This window comes from Oncorhynchus masou, chromosome 10 (genome assembly GCF_036934945.1).
Source record: "Oncorhynchus masou masou isolate Uvic2021 chromosome 10, UVic_Omas_1.1, whole genome shotgun sequence".
Lineage (NCBI taxonomy): Eukaryota > Metazoa > Chordata > Actinopteri > Salmoniformes > Salmonidae > Oncorhynchus > Oncorhynchus masou.
In genome coordinates, this window is record NC_088221.1 from 20,300,578 (window position 1) to 20,326,060 (window position 25,483).

Consider the following 25,483-nt stretch of genomic DNA (forward strand, 5'->3'; position numbering starts at 1 on the left):
ACCCACCTCCTATAGCTCCAGACTCTGAGAGATGGCTGAAAACGGATGCGTATGCACACGCCGTGCGCTCTCTCATAACCCAAATGATTATACAGCTTTGACATATTAGGGGGGAAGAAATAGCCTTTGTTTTGGGTGGAGGACAGGAAAACAGAGAGAGAGAGAGAGAGAGAGAGAGAGAGAGAAAGTGAGTGATAGTATGTCATTTCTCCTGTCCAAACAAATGGAACTCCAGATATCATAACGGAGGTTATGCAGAGGTCATGGCTCTCTCAGGGGAGAAAAAAAAATAAAACAAGAAAGAAATGTTTTTAATGGAACACGGTCAGCTCGCCAGAACACACACACGTGCACACATACACACACGCACACACACTGCAGCACCAACTCTCAAAGAGTGACAGTTGGTTTCTATACGTATATATATATATATATTTATATATATATCTCAGAGTTCAAAGAGCTAGGCCATAAGGAAGCTATTACAGTATGGTGGAGGGAGGGTTAGTCCCGGGATTGCTATTCCCCTGCCCCTTGGCTTTCCCCTTAAAAAGTTAACTGAAGATTTAGCTGTGTGAGTCATGAATAAAAGCCGTGGCTTAGCTTAGCGAGACACTTACACGCACGCATGCACAGTGACCACTCACTGTCGTGGAAGATTAACACTGGATAGTGGCGCCCCCTGGTGACTGGGGTGTGAAGGGAGGAATGAATCTATTGTGCTTTAATGTCCGTCAAGAGGAGACCGCTCCCCACAGTTCCGTATGTGGAACAGACAAAATCCTTGGTCCTTCCAGATGTAGCCTACCTGCATAACACAGCTTAGTCCTGCAGATCACTGTGGCCTGATTCTCCCGCAACTGCTCTTTCTAACCAAGTTCTCTCTCTGTCTCTCTCTCTCTCTCTCTCTCTCTCTCTCTCTCTCTCTCTCTCTCTCTCTCTCTCTCTCTCTCTCTCTCTCTCTCTCTCACAGAGTAACACAGTATTACATCTAGACGTATTAACAGGAGCGGTGAGGAGACTCATTCTGTCACAGGAGCCAGAACAGCCCGCCCCTAAAGCTTCCAAATGGTGGAGCAGCAGCAAGGAGGCACAGGTCTCATACCCACTGAAACTCCATTCGGCCATCTGACCACTTCCTTTATACCACTTGTACAACAAAATCCACAAGATAAAGTCAGACATAATATGCCACGTACACAGGATACAGTATGTCATACATGCGTAGACGTTTTTTTGTGAATATCTCTTTAACAGAACAATAACTCGAGACACCAAAACAGGTTGTCACCTGTGTACTGTACACTACGTAATCCAGAATGTTCTTTATTAGGGAGGTCATAAGATGTGCCGGGAGTTTGCCTACAAGAACTGGCTCCTGTTCTACAAGGAGGGCGGGTAAGCTCAGCTCATTGCTACTCTACCTCCTTCCCCGTTGTTTTTTGGAAACTGTAAAGTGAAGTGTGTCCCTCCTGTGTTGCTGTAGTAACCAGTTGGATGTGCTGGATGTGCTGGAGGGCCGGGTTCACACCATCTCCCTCCCCATCAACCTCAGCAAGGTATTTCTGGTGGCAGAGGATCGCTGGCTACTGGTGGAGAGCAACACCAACAAGTAATTAATCCTCTACTCGCCTCTCCTCTCCTTTACTCTGCTCCCCTTCTTTACTCTGCTCCTCTCCTTTACTCTGCTCCCCTCATTTACTCTGCTCCCCTCCTTTACTCTGCTCCTGTCCTTCACTCTGCTCTGCTCCTCTCCTTTACCCTGCTCTGCTCCTCTCCTTTACTCTGCTCTGCTCCTCTCCTTTACTCTGCTCCTTTACTCTGCTCTGCTCCTCTCCTTTACCCTGCTCTGCTCCTCTCCTTTACTCTGCTCTGCTCCTCTCCTTTACTCTGCTCTGCTCCTCTCCTTTACTCTGCTCTGCTCCTCTCCTTTACTCTGCTCCTTTACTCTGCTCTGCTCCTCTCCTTTACTCTGCTCCTCTCCTTTACTCTGCACCCCTCCTTTACTCTGCTCCCCTCCTTTACTCTGCTCCTCTCCTTTACTCTGCTCTGCTCCTCTCCTTTACTCTGCTCCTCTCCTTTACTCTGCTCTGCTCCTCTCCTTTACTCTGCTCCTTTACTCTGCTCTGCTCCTCTCCTTTACTCTGCTCCTCTCCTTTACTCTGCACCCCTCCTTTACTCTGCTCCCCTCCTTTACTCTGCTCTGCTCCTCTCCTTTACTCTGCTCTGCTCCTCTCCTTTACTCTGCTCCTCTCCTTTACTCTGCTCTGCTCCTCTCCTTTACTCTGCTCCTCTCCTTTACTCTGCACCCCTCCTTTACTCTGCTCCCCTCCTTTACTCTGCTCTGCTCCTCTCCTTTACTCTGCTCCCCTCCTTTACTCTGCTCTGCTCCTCTCCTTTACTCTGCTCATCTCCTTTACTCTGCACCCCTCATTTACTCTGCTCCCCTCATTTACTCTGCTCCCCTCATTTACTCTGCTCTGCTCCTCTCCTTTACTCTGCTCCCCTCCTTTACTCTGCTCTGCTCCTCTCCTTTACTCTACTCTGCTCATCTCCTTTACTCTGCTTTGCTCCTCTCCTTTACTCTGCTCTGCTCCCCTCCTTTACTCTGCTCCTCTCCTTTACTCTGCTCTGCTCCCCTCCTTTACTCTGCTCTGCTCCTCTCCTCTCCTTTACTCTGCTCCTCTCCTTTACTCTGCTCCTCTCCTTTACTCTGCACCCCTCCTTTACTCTGCTCTGCTCCTCTCCTTTACTCTGCTCTGCTCCTCTCCTTTACTCTGCTCCTCTCCTTTACTCTGCTCTGCTCCTCTCCTTTACTCTGCTCCTTTACTCTGCTCTGCTCCTCTCCTTTACTCTGCTCCTCTCCTTTACTCTGCACCCCTCCTTTACTCTGCTCCCCTCCTTTACTCTGCTCTGCTCCTCTCCTTTACTCTGCTCCCCTCCTTTACTCTGCTCTGCTCCTCTCCTTTACTCTGCTCATCTCCTTTACTCTGCACCCCTCCTTTACTCTGCTCCCCTCATTTACTCTGCTCCTCTCCTTTACTCTGCTCCCCTCCTTTACTCTGCTCTGCTCATCTCCTTTACTCTGCTCTGCTCCTCTCCTTTACTCTGCTCTGCTCCTCTCCTTTACTCTGCTCTGCTCCCCTCCTTTACTCTGCTCCTCTCCTTTACTCTGCTCTGCTCCCCTCCTTTACTCTGCTCTGCTCCCCTCCTTTACTCTGCTCTGCTCCTCTCCTTTACTCTGCTCCTCTCCTTTACTCTGCTCTGCTCCTCTCCTTTACTCTGCTCCTTTACTCTGCTCTGCTCCTCTCCTTTACTCTGCTCTGCTCCTCTCCTTTACTCTGCTCCTCTCCTTTACTCTGCACCCCTCCTTTACTCTGCTCCCCTCCTTTACTCTGCTCTGCTCCTCTCCTTTACTCTGCTCCTCTCCTTTACTCTGCTCCCCTCCTTTACTCTGCTCCCCTCCTTTACTCTGCTCTGCTCCTCTCCTTTACTCTGCTCCCCTCCTTTACTCTGCTCTGCTCCTCTCCTTTACTCTGCTCATCTCCTTTACTCTGCACCCCTCCTTTACTCTGCTCCCCTCATTTACTCTGCTCCCCTCCTTTACTCTGCTCTGCTCATCTCCTTTACTCTGCTCTGCTCCTCTCCTTTACTCTGCTCTGCTCCTCTCCTTTACTCTGCTCTGCTCCCCACCTTTACTCTGCTCTGCTCCCCACCTTTACTCTGCTCTGCTCCCCTCCTTTACTCTGCTCTGCTCCCCTCCTTTACTCTGCTCTGCTCCTCTCCTTTACTCTGCTCCTCTCCTTTACTCTGCTCTGCTCCTCTCCTTTACTCTGCTCCTTTACTCTGCTCTGCTCCTCTCCTTTACTCTGCTCTGCTCCTCTCCTTTACTCTGCTCCTCTCCTTTACTCTGCACCCCTCCTTTACTCTGCTCCCCTCCTTTACTCTGCTCTGCTCCTCTCCTTTACTCTGCTCCCCTCCTTTACTCTGCTCTGCTCCTCTCCTTTACTCTGCTCTGCTCCTCTCCTTTACTCGGCTCTGCTCCCCTCCTTTACTCTGCTCCTCTCCTTTACTCTGCTCTGCTCCCCTCCTTTACTCTGCTCTGCTCCCCTCCTTTACTCTGCTCTGCTCCCCTCCTTTACTCTGCTCTGCTCCTCTCCTTTACTCTGCTCTGCTCCCCTACTTTACTCTGCTCCTCTCCTTTACTCTGCTCCTCTCCTTTACTCTGCTCTGCTCCTCTCCTTTACTCTGCTCTGCTCCTCTCCTTTATTCTGCTCTGCTCCCCTCCTTTACTCTGCTCTGCTATTCTCCCTCATTCACCTCTCTTCTTTCCTCTTTTCATCTTTTCTCTTCTCTTCTCATTTCTTCTCTTCTCCTCTGCTCTTCTTCTATCCTCATTCATCGAGGGGGTGGGATCCGGGGGGTATTTTTGTTTACAGGAAGTTCCTACTGACCAAACCAATGCACATGGGAGCAGAAGACTCTGGGGTGTGTCAGCTACACAGCGTCAGTGAGGACGGCGTCAGCACTGGCCATGGAGCCAGCTCAGGTAACACAACAGAACACTCAACATATAAGGTGAGGACATGAGTCATTTAATGTCCCTGACACTAAGTTCATACCCGTCCTCAACCTTCCTCCCCATCTCTCTCCCTCGCTCGTACCTCTCGCTTTTCTTCTTTCTTCACCCCCCATCTCCCTTTCTTTCCGCATCTACTCCCACCTGCCCATATAAATCTATATCTCTGTCTCCCTCCTTCTCCCTACCTCTTTCCCTCTCTCTCTCCCTCCTCTCCTCTCTGTCTGCCTCCCTCATTTCCTCTCTCTTTCTCCCCCCTGCCTCTCTCCCTCTCTCTGTCTGTCCCTCTCTCTCCCCCCTCTGTCTCTCAGATGAGATGTGTGTACCCCAGACAGTCGGTAGTGACCAGCTGCCTAATGAGAACCTGAGTGCAGCCCTGGGTCAGAAGATAGTCTCTCCCAACCGACTCCTTTCTGACACCTCCTCCTACGCACGCATCGTAGTGGGCTTCCCTGACCTCATGGTGAGAGACCAGCGTATAATGATCAATTAGTTTTTATTATAGCTACCAAGACTTTTTGATGAGAAATATCTTGACTTTTGGTTAGAGAGGTACAAAAGTATCTATATCCACAGCAAAATGAGTTCTATATCGACATAACCTGAAAGGCCGCTCAGCATGGAAGAAGCCACTGCTCCAAAACCGTCATAAAAGCAAGACTACGGTTTGCAACTGCACATGGGGACAAAGATCGTACTTTTTGGAGAAATGTCCCCTAGTTTGATGAAACAGAAATAGAACTGTTTGGCCATAATGACCATCGTTATGTTTGGAGGAAAAAGGGGGAGGCTTACAAGCCGAAGAACACCATCCCAACCGTGAAGCACGGGGGTGGCAGCATCATGTTGTGGGGGTGCTTTGCTGCCAGAGGGACTGGTGCACTTCACAAAATAGATGCCATCACGAGGAAAGAAAATTATGTGGATATATTGGAGCAACATCCCAAGACATCAGTCAGGAAGTTAAAGCTTGGTCGCAAATATATCTTCCAAATAGACAATGAGTCCAAGCATACTTCCAAAGTTGTGGCAAAATGGCTTAAGGACAACAAAGTCAAGGTGTTGTAGTGGCCATCACAAAGCCCTGACCTCAATCCCATAGAAAATTTGTGGGCACAACTGAAAAAGTGTGTGCAAGCAAGTAGGCCTACAAACCTGACTCAGTTACACCAGCTCTGTCAGAAGGAATGGACCAAAATTCACACAACGTATTGTGGGAAGCTTGTGGAAGGCTACCCAAAACATTTGACCCAAATTAAACAATTTGAAGGCAATGCTACCAAATACTAATTGAGTGTATGTAAACTTCTGACCCACTGGAAATGTGTTGAAAGAAATAAAAGCCGAAATAAATAATTCTCTCTACTATTATTCTGACATTTCACATTCTTAAAATAAAGTGGTGATCCTAAGTGACCTAAGACAGGACATTCTTATGGGGATTAAATAAAAGGAATTGTGAAAAACTGAGTTTAAATGTATTTGGCTAAGGTCTATGTAAACTTCCGACTTCAACTCTAATTCCTTTTAATAAAAGATGTCATGACTTTTGATTAGAGGTGTGAAGTTAGAATCGCTTTGTTGTTTCTCTCTCCCTGCACTGTAGTCTCCTAATGAGGTGTACAGCTTTAAGAGGGACGTGGACCTATCAGAGATGAGGGGCGGGGACTCGGGAGGTAAAATTTTCTCCCAGGGCGGGCTGAAGTCCAGCGTGGCCAAACGGACCAACTGTGTCAGTCTGCTGTCGGCCAATCAGGTGGTCCGGGCCCTACCACCTGGACAGGTGCCCCTGAAAGATATCTTCCCCCCAGGTCAGAGCCTCACTGTACAATAGCATAGCTGACTTTGGTGTAGAGACAACCGAGTCTGATTCATACCCTTAACCTGGGATACTCAATAGTTTGTTTGTTTGTTTGTGTGGGGGGGGTGTTTGTACGTGTGTGTCACACAGACGTCACACCCCCGATGACCGCTGCCTACCTGGAGGTGACTGACCTGAACTCTAAGAAGCTGAAGTATATTCCTGTCCCAAGGTATATCTGGACTCTGATAGAACACTAACCCAAATCCACCCGCACATAGCCCCTACCTCCCTATACACATACAGTGCCTTTGGAAAGTATTCAGACCCCTTGACTTTTTACACATTTTGTTAGGTTACAGCTTTATTCTAAAATGAATTAAATCTACACGCAATGCCCCATAATGACAAATTGTGTTTGCAAAAAATGTTTGCAAAATTATTTTTTTAATCACATTTGCATAAGTATTCAGACCCTTTACTCAGTACTTTGTTGAAGCACCTTTGGCAGGAATTACAGCCTCAAGTCTTTTTGGGTATGACGCTTCAAGTTTGGCACACCTGTATTTGGGGAGTTTCTTCCATTCTTCTCTGCAGATCCTCTCAAGCTCTGTCAGGTTGGATGGGGAGCTTTGCTACACAGCTATTTTCAGGTCTCACCAGAGATGTTCGATTGGGTTCAAGTCCGGGCTCTGGCTAGGCCACTCAAGGACATTCATAGACTTGTCCTGAAGCCACACCTGCATTGTCTTGGATCGTTGTCCTGTTGTCCAGACTGAGCCCTCTGGAGCAGGTTTTCATCAAGTATATCTCTGTACTTTGCTCTGTTCATCTTTTGCCTCGATTCTGATTAGTCTCCCAGTTCCTGCCTCTGAAAAACATCCCCACAGCAGGATGCTGCCACCACCATGCTTCACCTTAGGGATGGTGCCAGGTTTCCTCCTGACACTTTGTATTCAGGTCAAAGAGTTGAATCTTGGTTTCATCAGACCAGAGAATCTTGTTTCTCATGGTCTGAGAGTCTTTAAGTGCCTTTTGGCAAACTCCAAGTGGGCTGTCATGTGCCATTTACTGAGGAGTGGCTTCAGTCTGGACAGTCTACCATAAAGGCCTGATTGGTGGAGTGCTGCAGAAATGGTTGTCCTTCTGGAAGGTTCTACCGTTTTCAACGAGGAACTCTAGAGCTCTGTCAGAGTGACCATCGGGTTCTTGGGCACCTCCCTGACCAAGTCCCTTCTCCACCTATTGCTCAGTTTGGCCGGGTGCCCAGCTCTAGGAAGAGTCTTAGTGGTTCCAAACTTCTTTCATTTAAGAATGATGCAGTCCACTCTGTTCTTGGGGACGTTCAGTGCTGCAGAAATGTTATGGTACCCTTCCCCAGATCTGAGTCTCGACACAATCCAGTGGCGGAGCTCTACGGACAATTCCTTCGACCTCATGGCTTGGTTTTTACTCTGACATGCACTGTCAACTGTGGGCCCTTATATAGACAGGTGTGTGCTTTTCTAAATCATATCAAATACATTTGATTTGCCACAGGTGGACTCCAATCAATTTGTAGGAATATCTCAAGGGTGATCAATTGAAACAGGATGCACCTGAGCTCAATTTCGAGTCTCATAGCAAAGGGTCTGAATACTTGTGTAAATAATAATAATATATATATATTTTTTATACATTATACAAAGATTTCTCAGAACCTGTTTTCGCTTTGTCATTATGGGGGTATTGTGTGTAGATTGCTGAGGATTTGTGTTTATTTAATCCATTTTAGAATAGGGTTGTAATGTAGCAAAATGTGGAAAAAGTCTAGGGATCTGAATGCTTTCCAAATGTACTGTATGTGTATCTGAAGGGATTGGATAGGTATAAGCAATATGGTGAGAGTTCCACTTACTCTGTCAGAGGTTAAGGTTGAGCTACGTGTGTTGCTAAGTAACCAGGAAGTGACTGCCTCTCAGCCTTGTTGTTTTTAAACTTTTGTATTTTTGAAAAATGGTTTTCAATGAGCGCAATGTTCTTCAAGTGAAAAAAAATACTAAAAACTTCAAAGCCGAATATAATTGTATATATCTTCAATAACCGTGTAAGTAATTTAATGAATTTAATTATATAATTGTGAAGCCAGTTCAAAACAGTGCTGTATGGGGGAAACTTAAGGAAGTAAAGAGGAAGTGGCCATCACTTTCACAGAGTATACCTATCCAATCCCTTCTGATCTACACAAGTGTCTAGGGGCTGGAGTGGATTTGGGATTGGGAGTAGTTGAAATGTTAAAGACTACTGTGTCTTAAAACTCCATCCTCTGATTGGTTTACTAGAACACTCATCGGATTGGTTCGTTGTCTCGCACCCTCTCTCTAATTGATTGTTTCATTTGATTGACAGGTCTCTTAGTGTCTCTCCTTACACATCGTGGATGTCGAAGGTGTCCGACTCTGACGTGCTATTGGCCGGTCTGGGTTCGGGGGGCGTGGTCACGGTGGATATGGGCGGGTATGTGCGGCTCTGGGAGACTGGATTGGAGAACCTGCAGCGCTCCCTGCTGGAATGGAGGACCATGATTGGCTCAGAGGACGCCAGGCCCATACAGGTAGGACCGGGAATGGTTTAGTGAGGTTAGATGTTCTGAATTTGTAGATATATAGAAATATAATGACTAGAGTTGACTTTAAGATTGTACAGATCCTGTTAAATGTGCAGTAGTAGCCTGTACCTGTGTCCTTCAAAGTTCTGAAAACTAATACTGCAGCCTACATCTTGTAGTCCCTATTGTCACCATCATGAGGCAATGTTGTGTCACAAATATTCACCCTTATACACTGAGTGTCCAGCCTCAATTCATCGGGCCCATGTTGACTCCAATGCTTCCCACAGTTGTGTCAAGTTGGCTGGATGTCCTTTGGGTGGTGGTCCATTCTTGAAACTGTTGAGTGTGAAAAACCCAGCAGCGTTGCAGTTCTTGACACAAACCGGTTTGCCTGGTATCTACTACCATACCCTGTTCAAAGGCACTTCAATCTTTCGTCTTTCCCATTCACCATCTGAATGGCGCACGTACACAATCCATGTCTCAATTGTCTCAAGGCTTAAACATCCTTCTTTAACCTGTCTTCTCCCCTTCATCTACACTGATTGAAGTGGATTGAACAAGTGACATCAAGAAGGGATCATAGCTTTCACCTGGATTCACCTGGTCAGTCTATATCATGGAAAGAGCAGGTGTTCTTAATTGTGTACACTCAGTGTAGAGTGTTGCTGAACCACAAACAGTCCTGGAGTTTTCAACGCTGTGTGGAACACTAGTTAGAGAGCCCTGGGGAAAATGTCTACTTTCTCTCTCACATTCCTCCAGTTGTAGTCTTTGTGAATGAGAGACAGGTCATCACTGGTCTTTCTTTGTTAATGGGTATAATGTGAAGTATGTTAAGTATACTTGTAGCACTGATGTAATGGGGTTGACCCTAGCTAGGGGTCATTGCGTGATGTAGTTGACCCTAGCTAGGGATCATTGTGTGATGTAATGGAGTTGACCCTAGCTAAGGGTCATTGTGTGATGTAATGGAGTTGACCCTAGCTATGGGTCATTGTGTGATGTAGTTGACCCTAGCTCGGGGTCATTGTGTGATGTAACGGAGGTGACCGTAGATAGGAGTCATTGTGTGATGAGTTGACCCTAGCTATGGGTCATTGTGTGATGTAGTTGACCCTAGCTAGGGGTCATTGTGTGATGTAGTTGACCCTAGCTAGGGATCATTGTGTGATGTAATGGAGTTGATTCTAGCTAGGGGTCATTGTGTGATGTGATGGAGTTGACCCTAGCTAAGGGTCATTGTGTGATGTAATGGAGTTGACCCTAGCTATGGGTCATTGTGTGATGTAGTTGACCCTAGCTCGGGGTCATTGTGTGATGTAACGGAGGTGACCGTAGATAGGAGTCATTGTGTGATGTAACGGAGTTGACCCTAGCTAGGGGTCATTGTGTGATGTAGTTGACCCTAGCTAGGGTAAACTACATCACACAATGACCCCTAGCTAGGGTCAACTCGTTACATCACACAATGACTCCTAGCTACGGTCACCTCCGGGTCATTGTGGGATGTGATGGAGTTGACCCTAGCTAGGGGTCATTGTGTGATGTGATGGAGTTGACCCTAGCTAGGGGTCTTTATATATATATATATATATATATATATATATATATATTTTTTTTTACCTTTATTTAAAGTTAAGTTAAGAACAAATTCTTATTTTCAATGACGGCCTAGGAACAGTGGGTTAACTGCCTGTTCAGGGGCAGAACGACAGATTTGTACCTTGTCAGCTCGGGGGTTTGAACTTGCAACCTTCCGGTTACTAGCCCATCACTCTAACCACAAGGTTAGCCTAGTGTGGGATGTAATGTAATGTGGGATGTAATGGAGTCGACCCTAGCTAGGGGTCATTGTGTGACGTTGTTGATCCTAGCTAGGGGTCATTGTGTGATGTGATGGAGTTGACCTGGCTTGGGTGGTTAGTATTGTCAGGGACACAGTGGCAAGTACTGTGCAGTGTGTATGACATGGTTATGTCAATAGACTTGAGTCAAAGACAAGTCAAATACTTTTGTACAATTGGATCGTACCAAAAGTGTAAACCTAATCATATGGTCTTGAAGGCTGGAGTGAACAAACACCTGATTAATTAATGACAGGGAATGAAGAGCACTAGTCCAGACTTATGTTTGCTAATGCAATCGAAATATATAGAGTTTCTCTCAGGTCACAGGTACACACACACACACACACACACACACACACACTCACACTCACACACACACACACACACACACACACACACACAGACACACAGACACACAGACACAAGCACAAGTGAGAGCCCCTCTCTCAGGCTCGATTCCTCCATCTATGGGTGTTCTTTGATGGTCACCTTGAGCACATGCAACATGGCCCTTCAAACACACTCTCTTCCTATGCTCTCTCTCTCTCTCTCTCTCTCTGCAAACACTGTAAGCTTACCTTCACACACACACAATCACACTCACACTACCAATAAGCCCACTGAAAACCCTCACACACATACCTACACACACTGACTCACTAAGCCTTCTGAAATTGCACACACACATGCAGCCTCACTGTACTTGAGGTTCACTACGTCTGCAAACAGCAAGCCTCCTCATACATGGCTGTTTGAGTTTCTCTGTAACATGGCTGAGAGGTATTTTATCTGTCTACACACATGAACACTTTCTTCCCCTGTGCTTCCTCAAACACATCTCTCTATAACATGGCTACACACACATTCACACACACAATCAAATGTTTCTGGCCGAAACATACACACACACACACACACACACACACACACACACACACACACACACACACACACACACACACACACACAGTCACACACACACACACACACACACACACACACACACACACACACACACACACACACACACACACACACACACACACACACACACACACACATACACAGTCTCACACAGTCACACACAGTCTCACACAGACACACACACACACACACACACAGACACACACACACACACACACACACACACAGTCACACACACACACACACACAGACACAGACACAGACACAGACACACACACACACACACACACACACAGAGAGAGAGAGAGTGAATGTGAGCCTGTGTCTCTACAGACCAGGATCAGGACGTCCTGGATTAGAGCGACAAATCTGACCTCTAACCTTTAACCCTCTCCGGTCACAATGGCAATATCTGTCCAATGACCACATAGCTGTGGAACTCTATAGCTACCAGCTCAGGTTCAAACGGCCATTTGAACAAGGCTAACGAAAAGGGAAAAGAATTGACTACAGTTATCAATGGATGGCCGCCATATCAGTGGCTGCTAGTTGCTATGAGAACAAAGGCTGATATTCCACAGCTTTGATGTATAGGCGCCCGAGAGACAGATACATACACACACACACACACACACACACACACACACTGATTAACAGTGTTTAATTAGGGTAGAGCACTGCTGTTTTTCATTGATGGAGGAGAGATAGATGTGGTAAAGAGGTCAATGGAACGCAGACCGTGGGGCATAAGGTTTTTCAAGCCCTAGAAATATCCAAAGGATGAACAATGAGACACTTTTTATTATGAGAACAAACGAGATGGGTATGGATACTGTGGGAGCATGTAGGTTTGAGCTCGTATAATGTCATTCATGTTTGTTGAATTTTACCTGCGTCTGAGTCAGTGTTTTTTGGGGTGTCTGGGTATATTTGGCTGTTTTCACTGCACAGCGTTTAGAAATGGCCCCTTTTCAGGTTTTAAAGAAGTCTGTTAAATGCTAACTGTTAGTATAAACTGGTTGCATAGTTAGCATATAGAAATCGGTGGTGCTAGTCAGTTGTTTTTCACTGTAATGCAGTTGATTGGTGATGACATGAATGAACATGTATTGTGGTTGAAATCCATACAAGTGTTATACTCAGATTTTTACCTCAACATAGTATGAAATATACATATAAGCAATCTGCCAATGTGCCCTTGAGCAAGGCACTTAACCCTAATTGCTACTGTAAGTCGCTCTGAATAAAAACTCCTGCTTTTATCCAAGCGTAAAATAAACAATAGCCAAAATTTGGGCACATTTTCCTAGGGGGCACTGAGGAGATTGGGCATCTTTCCCCCACGAGATCTTTCCCCCACGCGTTTCCATGGCATTTCCATTGTTTTGGTCGAGTTCCATTGACCTCTTTGCCTCATCTATAAATGACAGCTCACTATGACCTCATAATGGCCCTATTGTGTGTATGTGTTCTCTGAAGCGTCTGCTGCCCATGTCGCAGTGAAGACATTTCTTCATTACAACATTACTGACATCACCCATCAACACACACACATACACTTACATACATCAACACTATACCGGACAATGATATCTGTACTGATCTTATGTTCTCGCTACAGTTCTGCTTGGCCAAACCAGTCACACTCACTCACTCACTCACTCACTCACTCACTCACTCACTCACTCACTCACTCACTCACTCACACACACACTCACACTCACACACCTCATGCCCCATAAACCATCTGTGGGCAGAAGGTTACGAGCCTATTAATTGCAGAGAGAGACTCTCAACACCCACCCTTAACAAGGAATTCCCCCATGCCAGGGATGTTGACTGGATACTGGCGACGAATGGAATTCGACCATCCCTCAGAGATCCCAGTCATTTCAATGCAAAACAAAATGGTTTCACCCAGTAGTCTCTCTATAGGAGTAAACCGAGGGGTTAAAATGTTGTTTGCTGTTGCTTATGAACCTTTCTCTAATCTGTTAGCTAAACACACCATACCTGGCAGGGGAGAGGACAGACACAAGCAACCTATGGATAAGGCAACATCCTTACTGGCCAATACACACGTGCCCCCGAAATGTATATTTCTTGAATGTTTCTTAGCTTGTAGGAATGTGATAGTGTAGGTTTGGTACAGGTCCAGGTGTATTTTGGGCCGGTAACACCTGTGAGGCTGTCTTGGGCTCTCTCTTTCGCTTGGCCAGCGGGTAATGTGAGCAGTTGGAGTGAGGGGAAGTGACCACACACACACTGCAGCTGCGGCCCAGTATCCCACTGATTCACCCCTTACTCGCACTAGCGGGGAGCCAAAATGGAGACACGTGTTGGCCTCTACAGGCACACACAACCCAAGATGGAGATGCATGCACCATCAGTCGCCCTTATACGGGTGCTAGTGATTTTCTGTATGGCGTCTATAAATCACGCATCTCACTTTTTTTTTACTGACACTGGTGACTCAACATGAGTCATGCTCAGACACAATTTTACTGACACTCATGAGAATGGAGTCCCAGTCAGTCTCCCTTTACTGGTGCTGATGCATCAACATGGAGACACGTGTTCGTCACCTTTCACCTCTTACAGGCAATGATCACTCCCAGACTCCACTTCCACCTGGATGGTGTCGCCATAGAAATGCTTCTAATTTATAAATCTAGATAATTCTATTTCTATGGGTGTCCCCTTCTGAGGTCTAGTTCCTCTGAATGTTTCCTCTGAGGTCTAGTTCCTCTGAAGTCTAGTTCCTCTGAAGGTTTCCTCTGAAGTCTAGTTCCTCTGAAGGTTTCCTCTGAAGTCTAGTTCCTCTGAAGGTTTCCTCTGAAGGTTGCCTCTGAAGTCTAGTTCCTCTGAAGGTTTCTTCTGAAGGTTTCCTCTGAAGTCTAGTTCCTCTGAAGGTTTCCTCTGAAGTCTAGTTCTTCTGAAGGTTTCTCTGAAGTCTAGTTCCTCTGAAGGTTTCCTCTGAAGTCTAGTTCCTCTGAAGGTTTCCTCTGAAGTCTAGTTCCTCTGAAGTCTAGTTCCTCTGAAGGTTTCCTCTGAAGTCTAGTTCCTCTGAAGGTTTCCTCTGAAGTCTAGTTCCTCTGAAGGTTTCCTCTGAAGGTTGCCTCTGAAGTCTAGTTCCTCTGAAGGTTTTCTCTGAAGGTTTCCTCTGAAGTCTAGTTCCTCTGAAGGTTTCCTCTGAAGTCTAGTTCCTCTGAAGGTTTCCTCTGAAGGTTTCCTCTGAAGTCTAGTTCCTCTGAAGGTTTCCTCTGAAGTCTAGTTCCTCTGAAGTCTAGTTCCTCTGAAGGTTTCCTCTGAAGTCTAGTTCCTCTGAAGTCTAGTTCCTCTGAAGGTTTCCTCTGAAGTCTAGTTCCTCTGAAGGTTTCCTCTGAAGGTTTCCTCTGAAGTCTAGTTCCTCTGAAGGTTTCCTCTGAAGTCTAGTTCCTCTGAAGGTTTCCTCTGAAGTCTAGTTCCTCTGAAGGTTTCCTCTGAAGTCTCGTTCCTCTGAAGGTTTCCTCTGAAGTCTAGTTCTTCTGAATGTTTCCTCTGAAGGTTTCCTCTGAAGTCTAGTTCCTCTGAAGGTTTCCTCTGAAGTCTAGTTCCTCTGAAGTCTAGTTCCTCTGAAGGTTTCCTCTGAAGTCTAGTTTCCTCTGAAGTCTAGTTCCTCTGAAGGTTTCCTCTGAAGTCTAGTTCCTCTGAAGGTTTCCTCTGAAGGTTTCCTCTGAAGTCTAGTTCTTCTGAAGGTTTCCTCTGAAGTCTAGTTCCTCTGAAGGTTTCCTCTGAAGTCTAGTTCCTCTGAAGGTTTCCTCTGAAGTCTAGTTCCTCTGAAGGTTTCCTCTGAAGTCTAGTTCCTCTGAAGGTTTCCTCCGAAGGTTTCCTCTGAAGTCTAGTTCCTCTGAAGGTTTCCTCTGAAGGTTGCCTCTGAAGTCTAGTTCCTCTGAAGGTTTCCTCTGAAGTCTAGTTCTTCTGAAGGTTTCCTCTGAAGTCTAGTTCTTCTGAAGGTTTCCTCTGAAGTCTAGTTCCTCTGAAGGTTTCCTCTGAAGGTTTCCTCTGAAGTCTAGTTCCTCTGAAGGTTTCCTCTGAAGTCTAGTTCCTCTGAAGGTTTCCTCCGAAGGTTTCCTCTGAAGTCTAGTTCCTCTGAAGGTTTCCTCTGAAGGTTGCCTCTGAAGTCTAGTTCCTCTGAAGGTTTCCTCTGAAGTCTAGTTCTTCTGAAGGTTTCCTCTGAAGTCTAGTTCTTCTGAAGGTTTCCTCTGAAGTCTAGTTCTTCTGAAGGTTTCCTCTGAAGTCTAGTTCCTCTGAAGGTTTCCTCTGAAGTCTAGTTCTTCTGAAGGTTTTCTCTGAAGGTTTCCTCTGAAGTCTAGTTCTTCTGAAGGTTTCCTCTGAAGTCTAGTTCCTCTGAAGGTTTCCTCTGAAGTCTAGTTCCTCTGAAGGTTTCCTCTGAAGGTTTCCTCTGAAGGTTTCCTCTGAAGGTTTCCTCTGAAGTCTAGTTCCTCTGAAGGTTTCCTCTGAAGTCTAGTTCTTCTGAAGGTTTCCTCTGAAGTCTAGTTCCTCTGAAGGTTTCCTCTGAAGTCTAGTTCCTCTGAAGGTTTCCTCTGAAGGTTTCCTCTGAAGGTTTCCTCTGAAGGTTTCCTCTGAAGTCTAGTTCCTCTGAAGGTTTCCTCTGAAGTCTAGTTCCTCTGAAGGTTTCCTCTGAAGGTTTCTTCTGAAGTCTAGTTCCTCTGAAGGTTTCCTCTGAAGTCTATTTCCTCTGAAGTCTAGTTCCTCTGAAGGTTTCCTCTGAAGGTTTTACTTTCACACCTCTAGCTTTTTATGGGTTTAGGGTCAGATTGCTAGAAACCACTTTGTGATAAATGCAGGCCCATACAGGTAGGACCGGGAATGGTTTAGTGAGGTTAGATGTTCTGAATTTGTAGATATATAGAAATATAATGACTAGAGTTGACTTTAAGATTGTACAGATCCTGTTAAATGTGCAGTAGTAGCCTGTACCTGTGTCCTTCAAAGTTCTGAAAACTAATACTGCAGCCTACATCTTGTAGTCCCTATTGTCACCATCATGAGGCAATGTTGTGTCACAAATATTCACCCTTATACACTGAGTGTCCAGCCTCAATTCATCGGGCCCATGTTGACTCCAATGCTTCCCACAGTTGTGTCAAGTTGGCTGGATGTCCTTTGGGTGGTGGTCCATTCTTGAAACTGTTGAGTGTGAAAAACCCAGCAGCGTTGCAGTTCTTAACACAAACCGGTGTGCCTGGTACCTACTACCATACCCTGTTCAAAGGCACTTCAATCTTTCGTCTTTCCCATTCACCATCTGAATGGCACACGTACACAATCCATCTCAATTGTCTCAAGGCTTAAACATCCTTCTTTAACCTGTCTCCTCCCTTCATCTACACTGATTGAAGTGGATTTAACAAGTGACATCAAGAAGGGATCATAGCTTTCACCTGGATTCACCTGGTCAGTCTATATCATGGAAAGAGCAGGTGTTCTTAATTGTGTACACTCAGTGTAGAGTGTTGCTGAACCACAAACAGTCCTGGAGTTTTCAACGCTGTGTGGAACACTAGTTAGAGAGCCCTGGGGAAAATGTCTACTTTCTCTCTCACATTCCTCCAGTTGTAGTCTTTGTGAATGAGAGACAGGTCATCACTGGTCTTTCTTTGTTAATGGGTATAATGTGAAGTATGTTAAGTATACTTGTAGCACTGATGTAATGGGGTTGACCCTAGCTAGGGGTCATTGTGTGATGTAGTTGACCCTAGCTCGGGGTCATTGTGTGATGTAGTTGACCCTAGCTCGGGGTCATTGTGTGATGTAACGGAGTTGACCCTAGCTAGGGGTCATTGTGTGATGTAATGGAGTTGATTCTAGCTAGGGGTCATTGTGTGATGTGATGGAGTTGACCCTAGCTATGGGTCATTGTGTGATGTAGTTGACCCTAGCTCGGGGTCATTGTGTGATGTAACGGAGGTGACCGTAGATAGGAGTCATTGTGTGATGTAACGGAATTGACCCTAGCTATGGGTCATTGTGTGATGTAGTTGACCCTAGCTCGGGGTCATTGTGTGATGTAACGGAGGTGACCGTAGATAGGAGTCATTGTGTGATGTAACGGAGTTGACCCTAGCTAGGGGTCATTGTGTGATGTAGTTGACCCTAGCTAGGGTAAACTACATCACACAATGACTCCTAGCTACGGTCACCTCCGGGGTCATTGTGGGATGTGATGGAGTTGACCCTAGCTAGGGGTCATTGTGTGATGTGATGGAGTTGACCCTAGCTAGGGGTCTTATATATATATATATATATATATATATATATATATTTTTTACCTTTATTTAAAGTTAAGTTAAGAAGAAATTCTTATTTTCAATGACGGCCTAGGAACAGTGGGTTAACTGCCTGTTCAGGGGCAGAACGACAGATTTGTACCTTGTCAGCTCGGGGGTTTGAACTTGCAACCTTCCGGTTACTAGCCCATCACTCTAACCACGAGGTTAGCCTAGTGTGGGATGTAATGTAATGTGGATGTAATGAGTCGACCCTACCTAGGGGTCATTGTGTGACGTTGTTGACCCTAGCTAGGGGTCATTGTGTGATGTGATGGAGTTGACCTGGCTTGGGTGGTTAGTATTGTCAGGGACACAGTGGCAAGTACTGTGCAGTGTGTATGACATGGTTATGTCAATAGACTTGAGTCAAAGACAAGTCAAATACTTTTGTACAATTGGATCGTACCAAAAGTGTAAACCTCATCATATGGTCTTGAAGGCTGGAGTGAACGAACACCTGATTAATTAATGACAGGGAATGAAGAACACTAGTCCAGACTTATGTTTGCTAATGCAATCGAAATATATAGAGTTTCTCTCAGGTCACAGGTACACACACACACACACTCACACTCACACACACACACACACACACACACACACACACACACACACACACACACACACACAGACACACACACAGACACAGACACACAGACACACAGACACAAGCACAAGTGAGAGCCCCTCTCTCAGGCTCGATTCCTCCATCTATGGGTGTTCTTTGATGGTCACCTTGAGCACATGCAACATGGCCCTTCAAACACACTCTCTTCCTATGCTCTCTCTCTCTCTCTCTGCAAACACTGTAAGCTTACCTTCACACACACACAATCACACTCACACTACCAATAAGCCCACTGAAAACCCTCACACACATACCTACACACACTGACTCACTAAGCCTTCTGAAATTGCACACACACATGCAGCCTCACTGTACTTGAGGTTCACTACGTCTGCAAACAGCAAGCCTCCTCATACATGGCTGTTTGAGTTTCTCTGTAACATGGCTGAGAGGTATTTTATCTGTCTACACACATGAACACTTTCTTCCCCTGTGCTTCCTCAAACACATCTCTCTATAACATGGCTACACACACATTCACACACTATCAAATGTTTCTGGCCGAAACAACACACACACACACACACACACACACACACACACACACACACACACACACACACACACACACACACACACACACACACACAGTCACACACACACACACACACACACAGTCACACACACACACACACAGTCACACACACACACACACACACACACACACACACACACACACACACACACACACACACACACACACACACACACACACACACACACACACACACACACAGACACACACACACACACACACACAGTCACACACACACACACACACACACACACACACACACACACACAGACACAGACACACACACACACACACACACACACACACACACACACACACACACACACAGACACAGACACAGACACACACACACACACACACACAGTCACACACACACACACACAGACACAGACACAGACACAGACACACACACACACACACACACACACAGAGAGAGAGAGTGAATGTGAGCCTGTCTCTACAGACCAGGATCAGGACGTCCTGGATTAGGAGCGACAAATCTGACCTCTAACCTTTAACCTCTCCGGTCACAATGGCAATATCTGTCCAATGACCACATAGCTGTGGAACTCTATAGCTACCAGCTCAGGTTCAAACGGCCATTTGAACAAGGCTAACGAAAAGGGAAAAGAATTGACTACAGTTATCAATGGATGGCCGCCATATCAGTGGCTGCTAGTTGCTATGAGAACAAAGGCTGATATTCCACAGCTTTGATGTATAGGCGCCCGAGAGACAGATACATACACACACACACACACACACACACACACACACACTGATTAACAGTGTTTAATTAGGGTAGAGCACTGCTGTTTTTCATTGATGGAGGAGAGATAGATGTGGTAAAGAGGTCAATGGAACGCAGACCGTGGGGCATAAGGTTTTTCAAGCCCTAGAAATATCCAAAGGATGAACAATGAGACACTTTTTATTATGAGAACAAACGAGATGGGTATGGATACTGTGGGAGCATGTAGGTTTGAGCTCGTATAATGTCATTCATGTTTGTTGAATTTTACCTGCGTTTGAGTCGGTGTTTTTGGGGTGTCTGGGTATATTTGGCTGTTTTCACTGCACAGCGTTTAGAAATGGCCCCTTTTCAGGTTTTAAAGAAGTCTGTTAAATGCTAACTGTTAGTATAAACTGGTTGCATAGTTAGCATATAGAAATCGGTGGTGATAGTCAAAGTTGTTTTTCACTGTAATGCAGTTGATTGGTGATGACATGAATGAACATGTATTGTGGTTGAAATCCATACAAGCGTTATACTCAGATTTTTACCTCAACATAGTATGAAATATATATATAAGCAATCTGCCGATGTGCCCTTGAGCAAGGCACTTAACCCTAATTGCTACTGTAAGTCGCTCTGGATAAAAACTCCTGCTTTTATCCAAGCGTAAAATAAACAATAGCCAAAATTTGGGCACATTTTCCTAGGGGGCACTGAGGAGATTGGGCATCTTTCCCCCACGAGATCTTTCCCCCACGCGTTTCCATGGCATTTCCATTGTTTTGGTCGAGTTCCATTGACCTCTTTGCCTCATCTATAAATGACAGCTCACTATGACCTCATAATGGCCCTATTGTGTGTATGTGTTCTCTGAAGCGTCTGCTGCCCATGTCGCAGTGAAGACATTTCTTCATTACAACATTACTGACATCACCCATCAACACACACACATACACTTACATACATCAACACTATACCGGACAATGATATCTGTACTGATCTTATGTTCTCGCTACAGTTCTGCTTGGCCAAACCAGTCACACTCACTCACTCACTCACTCACTCACTCACTCACTCACTCACACACACTCACACTCACACACCTCATGCCCCATAAACCATCTGTGGGCAGAAGGTTACGAGCCTATTAATTGCAGAGAGAGACTCTCAACACCCACCCTTAACAAGGAATTCCCCCATGCCAGGGATGTTGACTGGATACTGGCGACGAATGGAATTCGACCATCCCTCAGAGATCCCAGTCATTTCAATGCAGAACAAAATGGTTTCACCCAGTAGTCTCTCTATAGGAGTAAACCGAGGGGTTAAAATGTTGTTTGCTGTTGCTTATGAACCTTTCTCTAATCTGTTAGCTAAACACACCATACCTGACAGGGGAGAGGACAGACACAAGCAACCTATGGATAAGGCAACATCCTTACTGGCTAATACACACGTGCCCCGAAATGTGTATTTCTTGAATGTTTCTTAGCTTGTAGGAATGCAATAGTGTAGGTTTGGTACAGGTCCAGGTGTATTTTGGGCCAGTAACACCTGTGAGGCTGTCTTGGGCTCTCTCTTTCGCTTGGCCAGCGGGTAATGTGAGCAGTTGGAGTGAGGGGAAGTGACCACACACACACTGCAGCTGCGGCCCAGTATCCCACTGATTCACCCCTTACTCGCACTAGCGGGGAGCCAGAATGGAGACACGTGTTGGCCTCTACAGGCACACACAACCCAAGATGGAGATGCATGCACCATCAGTCGCCCTTATACGGGTGCTAGTGATGTACTGTATGGCGTCTATAAATCACGCATGTCACTTTTTTTTTTTACTGACACTGGTGACTCAACATGAGTCATGCTCAGACACAATTTTACTGACACTCATGAGAATGGAGTCCCAGTCAGTCTCCCTTTACTGGTGCTGATGCATCAACATGGAGACACGTGTTCGTCACCTTTCACCTCTTACAGGCAATGATCACTCCCAGACTCCACTTCCACCTGGATGGTGTCGCCATAGAAATGCTTCTAATTTATAATTCTAGATCATTCTATTTCTATGGGTGTCCCCTTCTGAGGTCTAGTTCCTCTGAAGGTTTTCTCTGAAGTCTAGTTCCTCTGAAGTCTAGTTCCTCTGAAGGTTTCCTCTGAAGTCTAGTTCCTCTGAAGGTTTCCTCTGAAGTCTAGTTCCTCTGAAGGTTTCCTCTGAAGGTTGCCTCTGAAGTCTAGTTCCTCTGAAGGTTTCCTCTGAAGGTTTCCTCTGAAGTCTAGTTCCTCTGAAGGTTTCCTCTGAAGTCTAGTTCCTCTGAAGGTTTCCTCTGAAGTCTAGTTCCTCTGAAGGTTTCCTCTGAAGTCTAGTTCCTCTGAAGGTTTCCTCTGAAGTCTAGTTCCTCTGAAGTCTAGTTCCTCTGAAGGTTTCCTCTGAAGTCTAGTTCCTCTGAAGGTTTCCTCTGAAGTCTAGTTCCTCTGAAGGTTTCCTCTGAAGGTTGCCTCTGAAGTCTAGTTCCTCTGAAGGTTTCTTCTGAAGGTTTCCTCTGAAGTCTAGTTCCTCTGAAGTTTTCCTCTGAAGTCTAGTTCCTCTGAAGGTTTCCTCTGAAGGTTGCCTCTGAAGTCTAGTTCCTCTGAAGGTTTCCTCTGAAGTCTAGTTCCTCTGAAGTCTAGTTCCTCTGAAGGTTTCCTCTGAAGTCTAGTTCCTCTGAAGTCTAGTTCCTCTGAAGGTTTCCTCTGAAGTCTAGTTCCTCTGAAGGTTTCCTCTGAAGGTTTCCTCTGAAGTCTAGTTCCTCTGAAGGTTTCCTCTGAAGTCTCGTTCCTCTGAAGGTTTCCTCTGAAGTCTAGTTCTTCTGAATGTTTCCTCTGAAGTCTAGTTCCTCTGAAGGTTTCCTCTGAAGTCTAGTTCCTCTGAAGGTTTCCTCCGAAGGTTTCCTCTGAAGTCTAGTTCCTCTGAAGGTTTCCTCTGAAGGTTGCCTCTGAAGTCTAGTTCCTCTGAAGGTTTCCTCTGAAGTCTAGTTCTTCTGAAGGTTTCCTCTGAAGTCTAGTTCTTCTGAAGGTTTCCTCTGAAGTCTAGTTCCTCTGAAGGTTTCCTCTGAAGGTTTCCTCTGAAGTCTAGTTCCTCTGAAGGTTTCCTCTGAAGTCTAGTTCCTCTGAAGGTTTCCTCCGAAGGTTTCCTCTGAAGTCTAGTTCCTCTGAAGGTTTCCTCTGAAGGTTGCCTCTGAAGTCTAGTTCCTCTGAAGGTTTCCTCTGAAGTCTAGTTCTTCTGAAGGTTTCCTCTGAAGTCTAGTTCTTCTGAAGGTTTCCTCTGAAGTCTAGTTCTTCTGAAGGTTTCCTCTGAAGTCTAGTTCCTCTGAAGGTTTCCTCTGAAGTCTAGTTCTTCTGAAGGTTTTCTCTGAAGGTTTCCTCTGAAGTCTAGTTCTTCTGAAGGTTTCCTCTGAAGTCTAGTTCCTCTGAAGGTTTCCTCTGAAGTCTAGTTCCTCTGAAGGTTTCCTCTGAAGGTTTCCTCTGAAGGTTTCCTCTGAAGGTTTCCTCTGAAGTCTAGTTCCTCTGAAGGTTTCCTCTGAAGTCTAGTTCCTCTGAAGGTTTCCTCTGAAGGTTTCTTCTGAAGTCTAGTTCCTCTGAAGGTTTCCTCTGAAGTCTATTTCCTCTGAAGTCTAGTTCCTCTGAAGGTTTCCTCTGAAGGTTTTACTTTCACACCTCTAGCTTTTTATGGGTTTAGGGTCAGATTGCTAGAAACCACTTTGTGATAAATGCAGGCCCATACAGGTAGGACCGGGAATGGTTTAGTGAGGTTAGATGTTCTGAATTTGTAGATATATAGAAATATAATGACTAGAGTTGACTTTAAGATTGTACAGATCCTGTTAAATGTGCAGTAGTAGCCTGTACCTGTGTCCTTCAAAGTTCTGAAAACTAATACTGCAGCCTACATCTTGTAGTCCCTATTGTCACCATCATGAGGCAATGTTGTGTCACAAATATTCACCCTTATACACTGAGTGTCCAGCCTCAATTCATCGGGCCCATGTTGACTCCAATGCTTCCCACAGTTGTGTCAAGTTGGCTGGATGTCCTTTGGGTGGTGGTCCATTCTTGAAACTGTTGAGTGTGAAAAACCCAGCAGCGTTGCAGTTCTTAACACAAACCGGTTGCCTGGTACCTACTACCATACCCTGTTCAAAGGCACTTCAATCTTTCGTCTTTCCCATTCACCATCTGAATGGCACACGTACACAATCCATCTCAATTGTCTCAAGGCTTAAACATCCTTCTTTAACCTGTCTCCTCCCCTTCATCTACACTGATTGAAGTGGATTTAACAAGTGACATCAAGAAGGGATCATAGCTTTCACCTGGATTCACCTGGTCAGTCTATATCATGGAAAGAGCAGGTGTTCTTAATTGTGTACACTCAGTGTAGAGTGTTGCTGAACCACAAACAGTCCTGGAGTTTTCAACGCTGTGTGGAACACTAGTTAGAGAGCCCTGGGGAAAATGTCTACTTTCTCTCTCACATTCCTCCAGTTGTAGTCTTTGTGAATGAGAGACAGGTCATCACTGGTCTTTCTTTGTTAATGGGTATAATGTGAAGTATGTTAAGTATACTTGTAGCACTGATGTAATGGGGTTGACCCTAGCTAGGGGTCATTGCGTGATGTAGTTGACCCTAGCTCGGGGTCATTGTGTGATGTAGTTGACCCCTCGGGGTCTAACGGAGTTGATCAGGGGTCATTGTGTGATGTAATGGAGTTGACCCTAGCTAAGGGTCATTGTGTGATGTAATGGAGTTGACCCTAGCTATGGGTCATTGTGTGATGTAGTTGACCCTAGCTCGGGGTCATTGTGTGATGTAACGGAGGTGACCGTAGATAGGAGTCATTGTGTGATGTAACGGAATTGACCCTAGCTATGGGTCATTGTGTGATGTAGTTGACCCTAGCTCGGGGTCATTGTGTGATGTAACGGAGGTGACCGTAGATAGGAGTCATTGTGTGATGTAACGGAGTTGACCCTAGCTAGGGGTCATTGTGTGATGTAGTTGACCCTAGCTAGGGTAAACTACATCATTGTGGGATGTACATCACACAATGACCCTAGCTAGGTCACCTCCGGGGTCATTGTGGGATGTGATGGAGTTGACCCTAGCTAGGGGTCATTGTGTGATGTGATGGAGTTGACCCTAGCTAGGGTCTTATATATATATATATATATATATATATATATATATATATATATATATATATATTTATTTTACCTTTATTTAAAGTTAAGTTAAGAAGAAATTCTTATTTTCAATGACGGCCTAGGAACAGTGGGTTAACTGCCTGTTCAGGGGCAGAACGACAGATTTGTACCTTGTCAGCTCGGGGGTTTGAACTTGCAACCTTCCGGTTACTAGCCCATCACTCTAACCACAAGGTTAGCCTAGTGTGGGATGTAATGTAATGTGGGATGTAATGGAGTCGACCCTAGCTAGGGGTCATTGTGTGACGTTGTTGATCCTAGCTA

General features: G+C 45.5%; 1 protein-coding gene across 1 annotated transcript in view; it reads left to right on the plus strand.

The window, feature by feature from the left end:
- Window positions 1-25,483, plus strand: part of vwa8 (von Willebrand factor A domain containing 8) — a 110,933-nt gene that overhangs the window by 51,002 nt on the left and 34,448 nt on the right. The window contains 8 exon segments of the mRNA XM_064976148.1: window positions 974-1,096; window positions 1,334-1,398; window positions 1,487-1,612; window positions 4,440-4,549; window positions 4,891-5,042; window positions 6,186-6,390; window positions 6,531-6,612; window positions 8,769-8,973. Of these exon segments, the coding sequence (XP_064832220.1) occupies window positions 974-1,096; window positions 1,334-1,398; window positions 1,487-1,612; window positions 4,440-4,549; window positions 4,891-5,042; window positions 6,186-6,390; window positions 6,531-6,612; window positions 8,769-8,973 (1,068 nt within the window).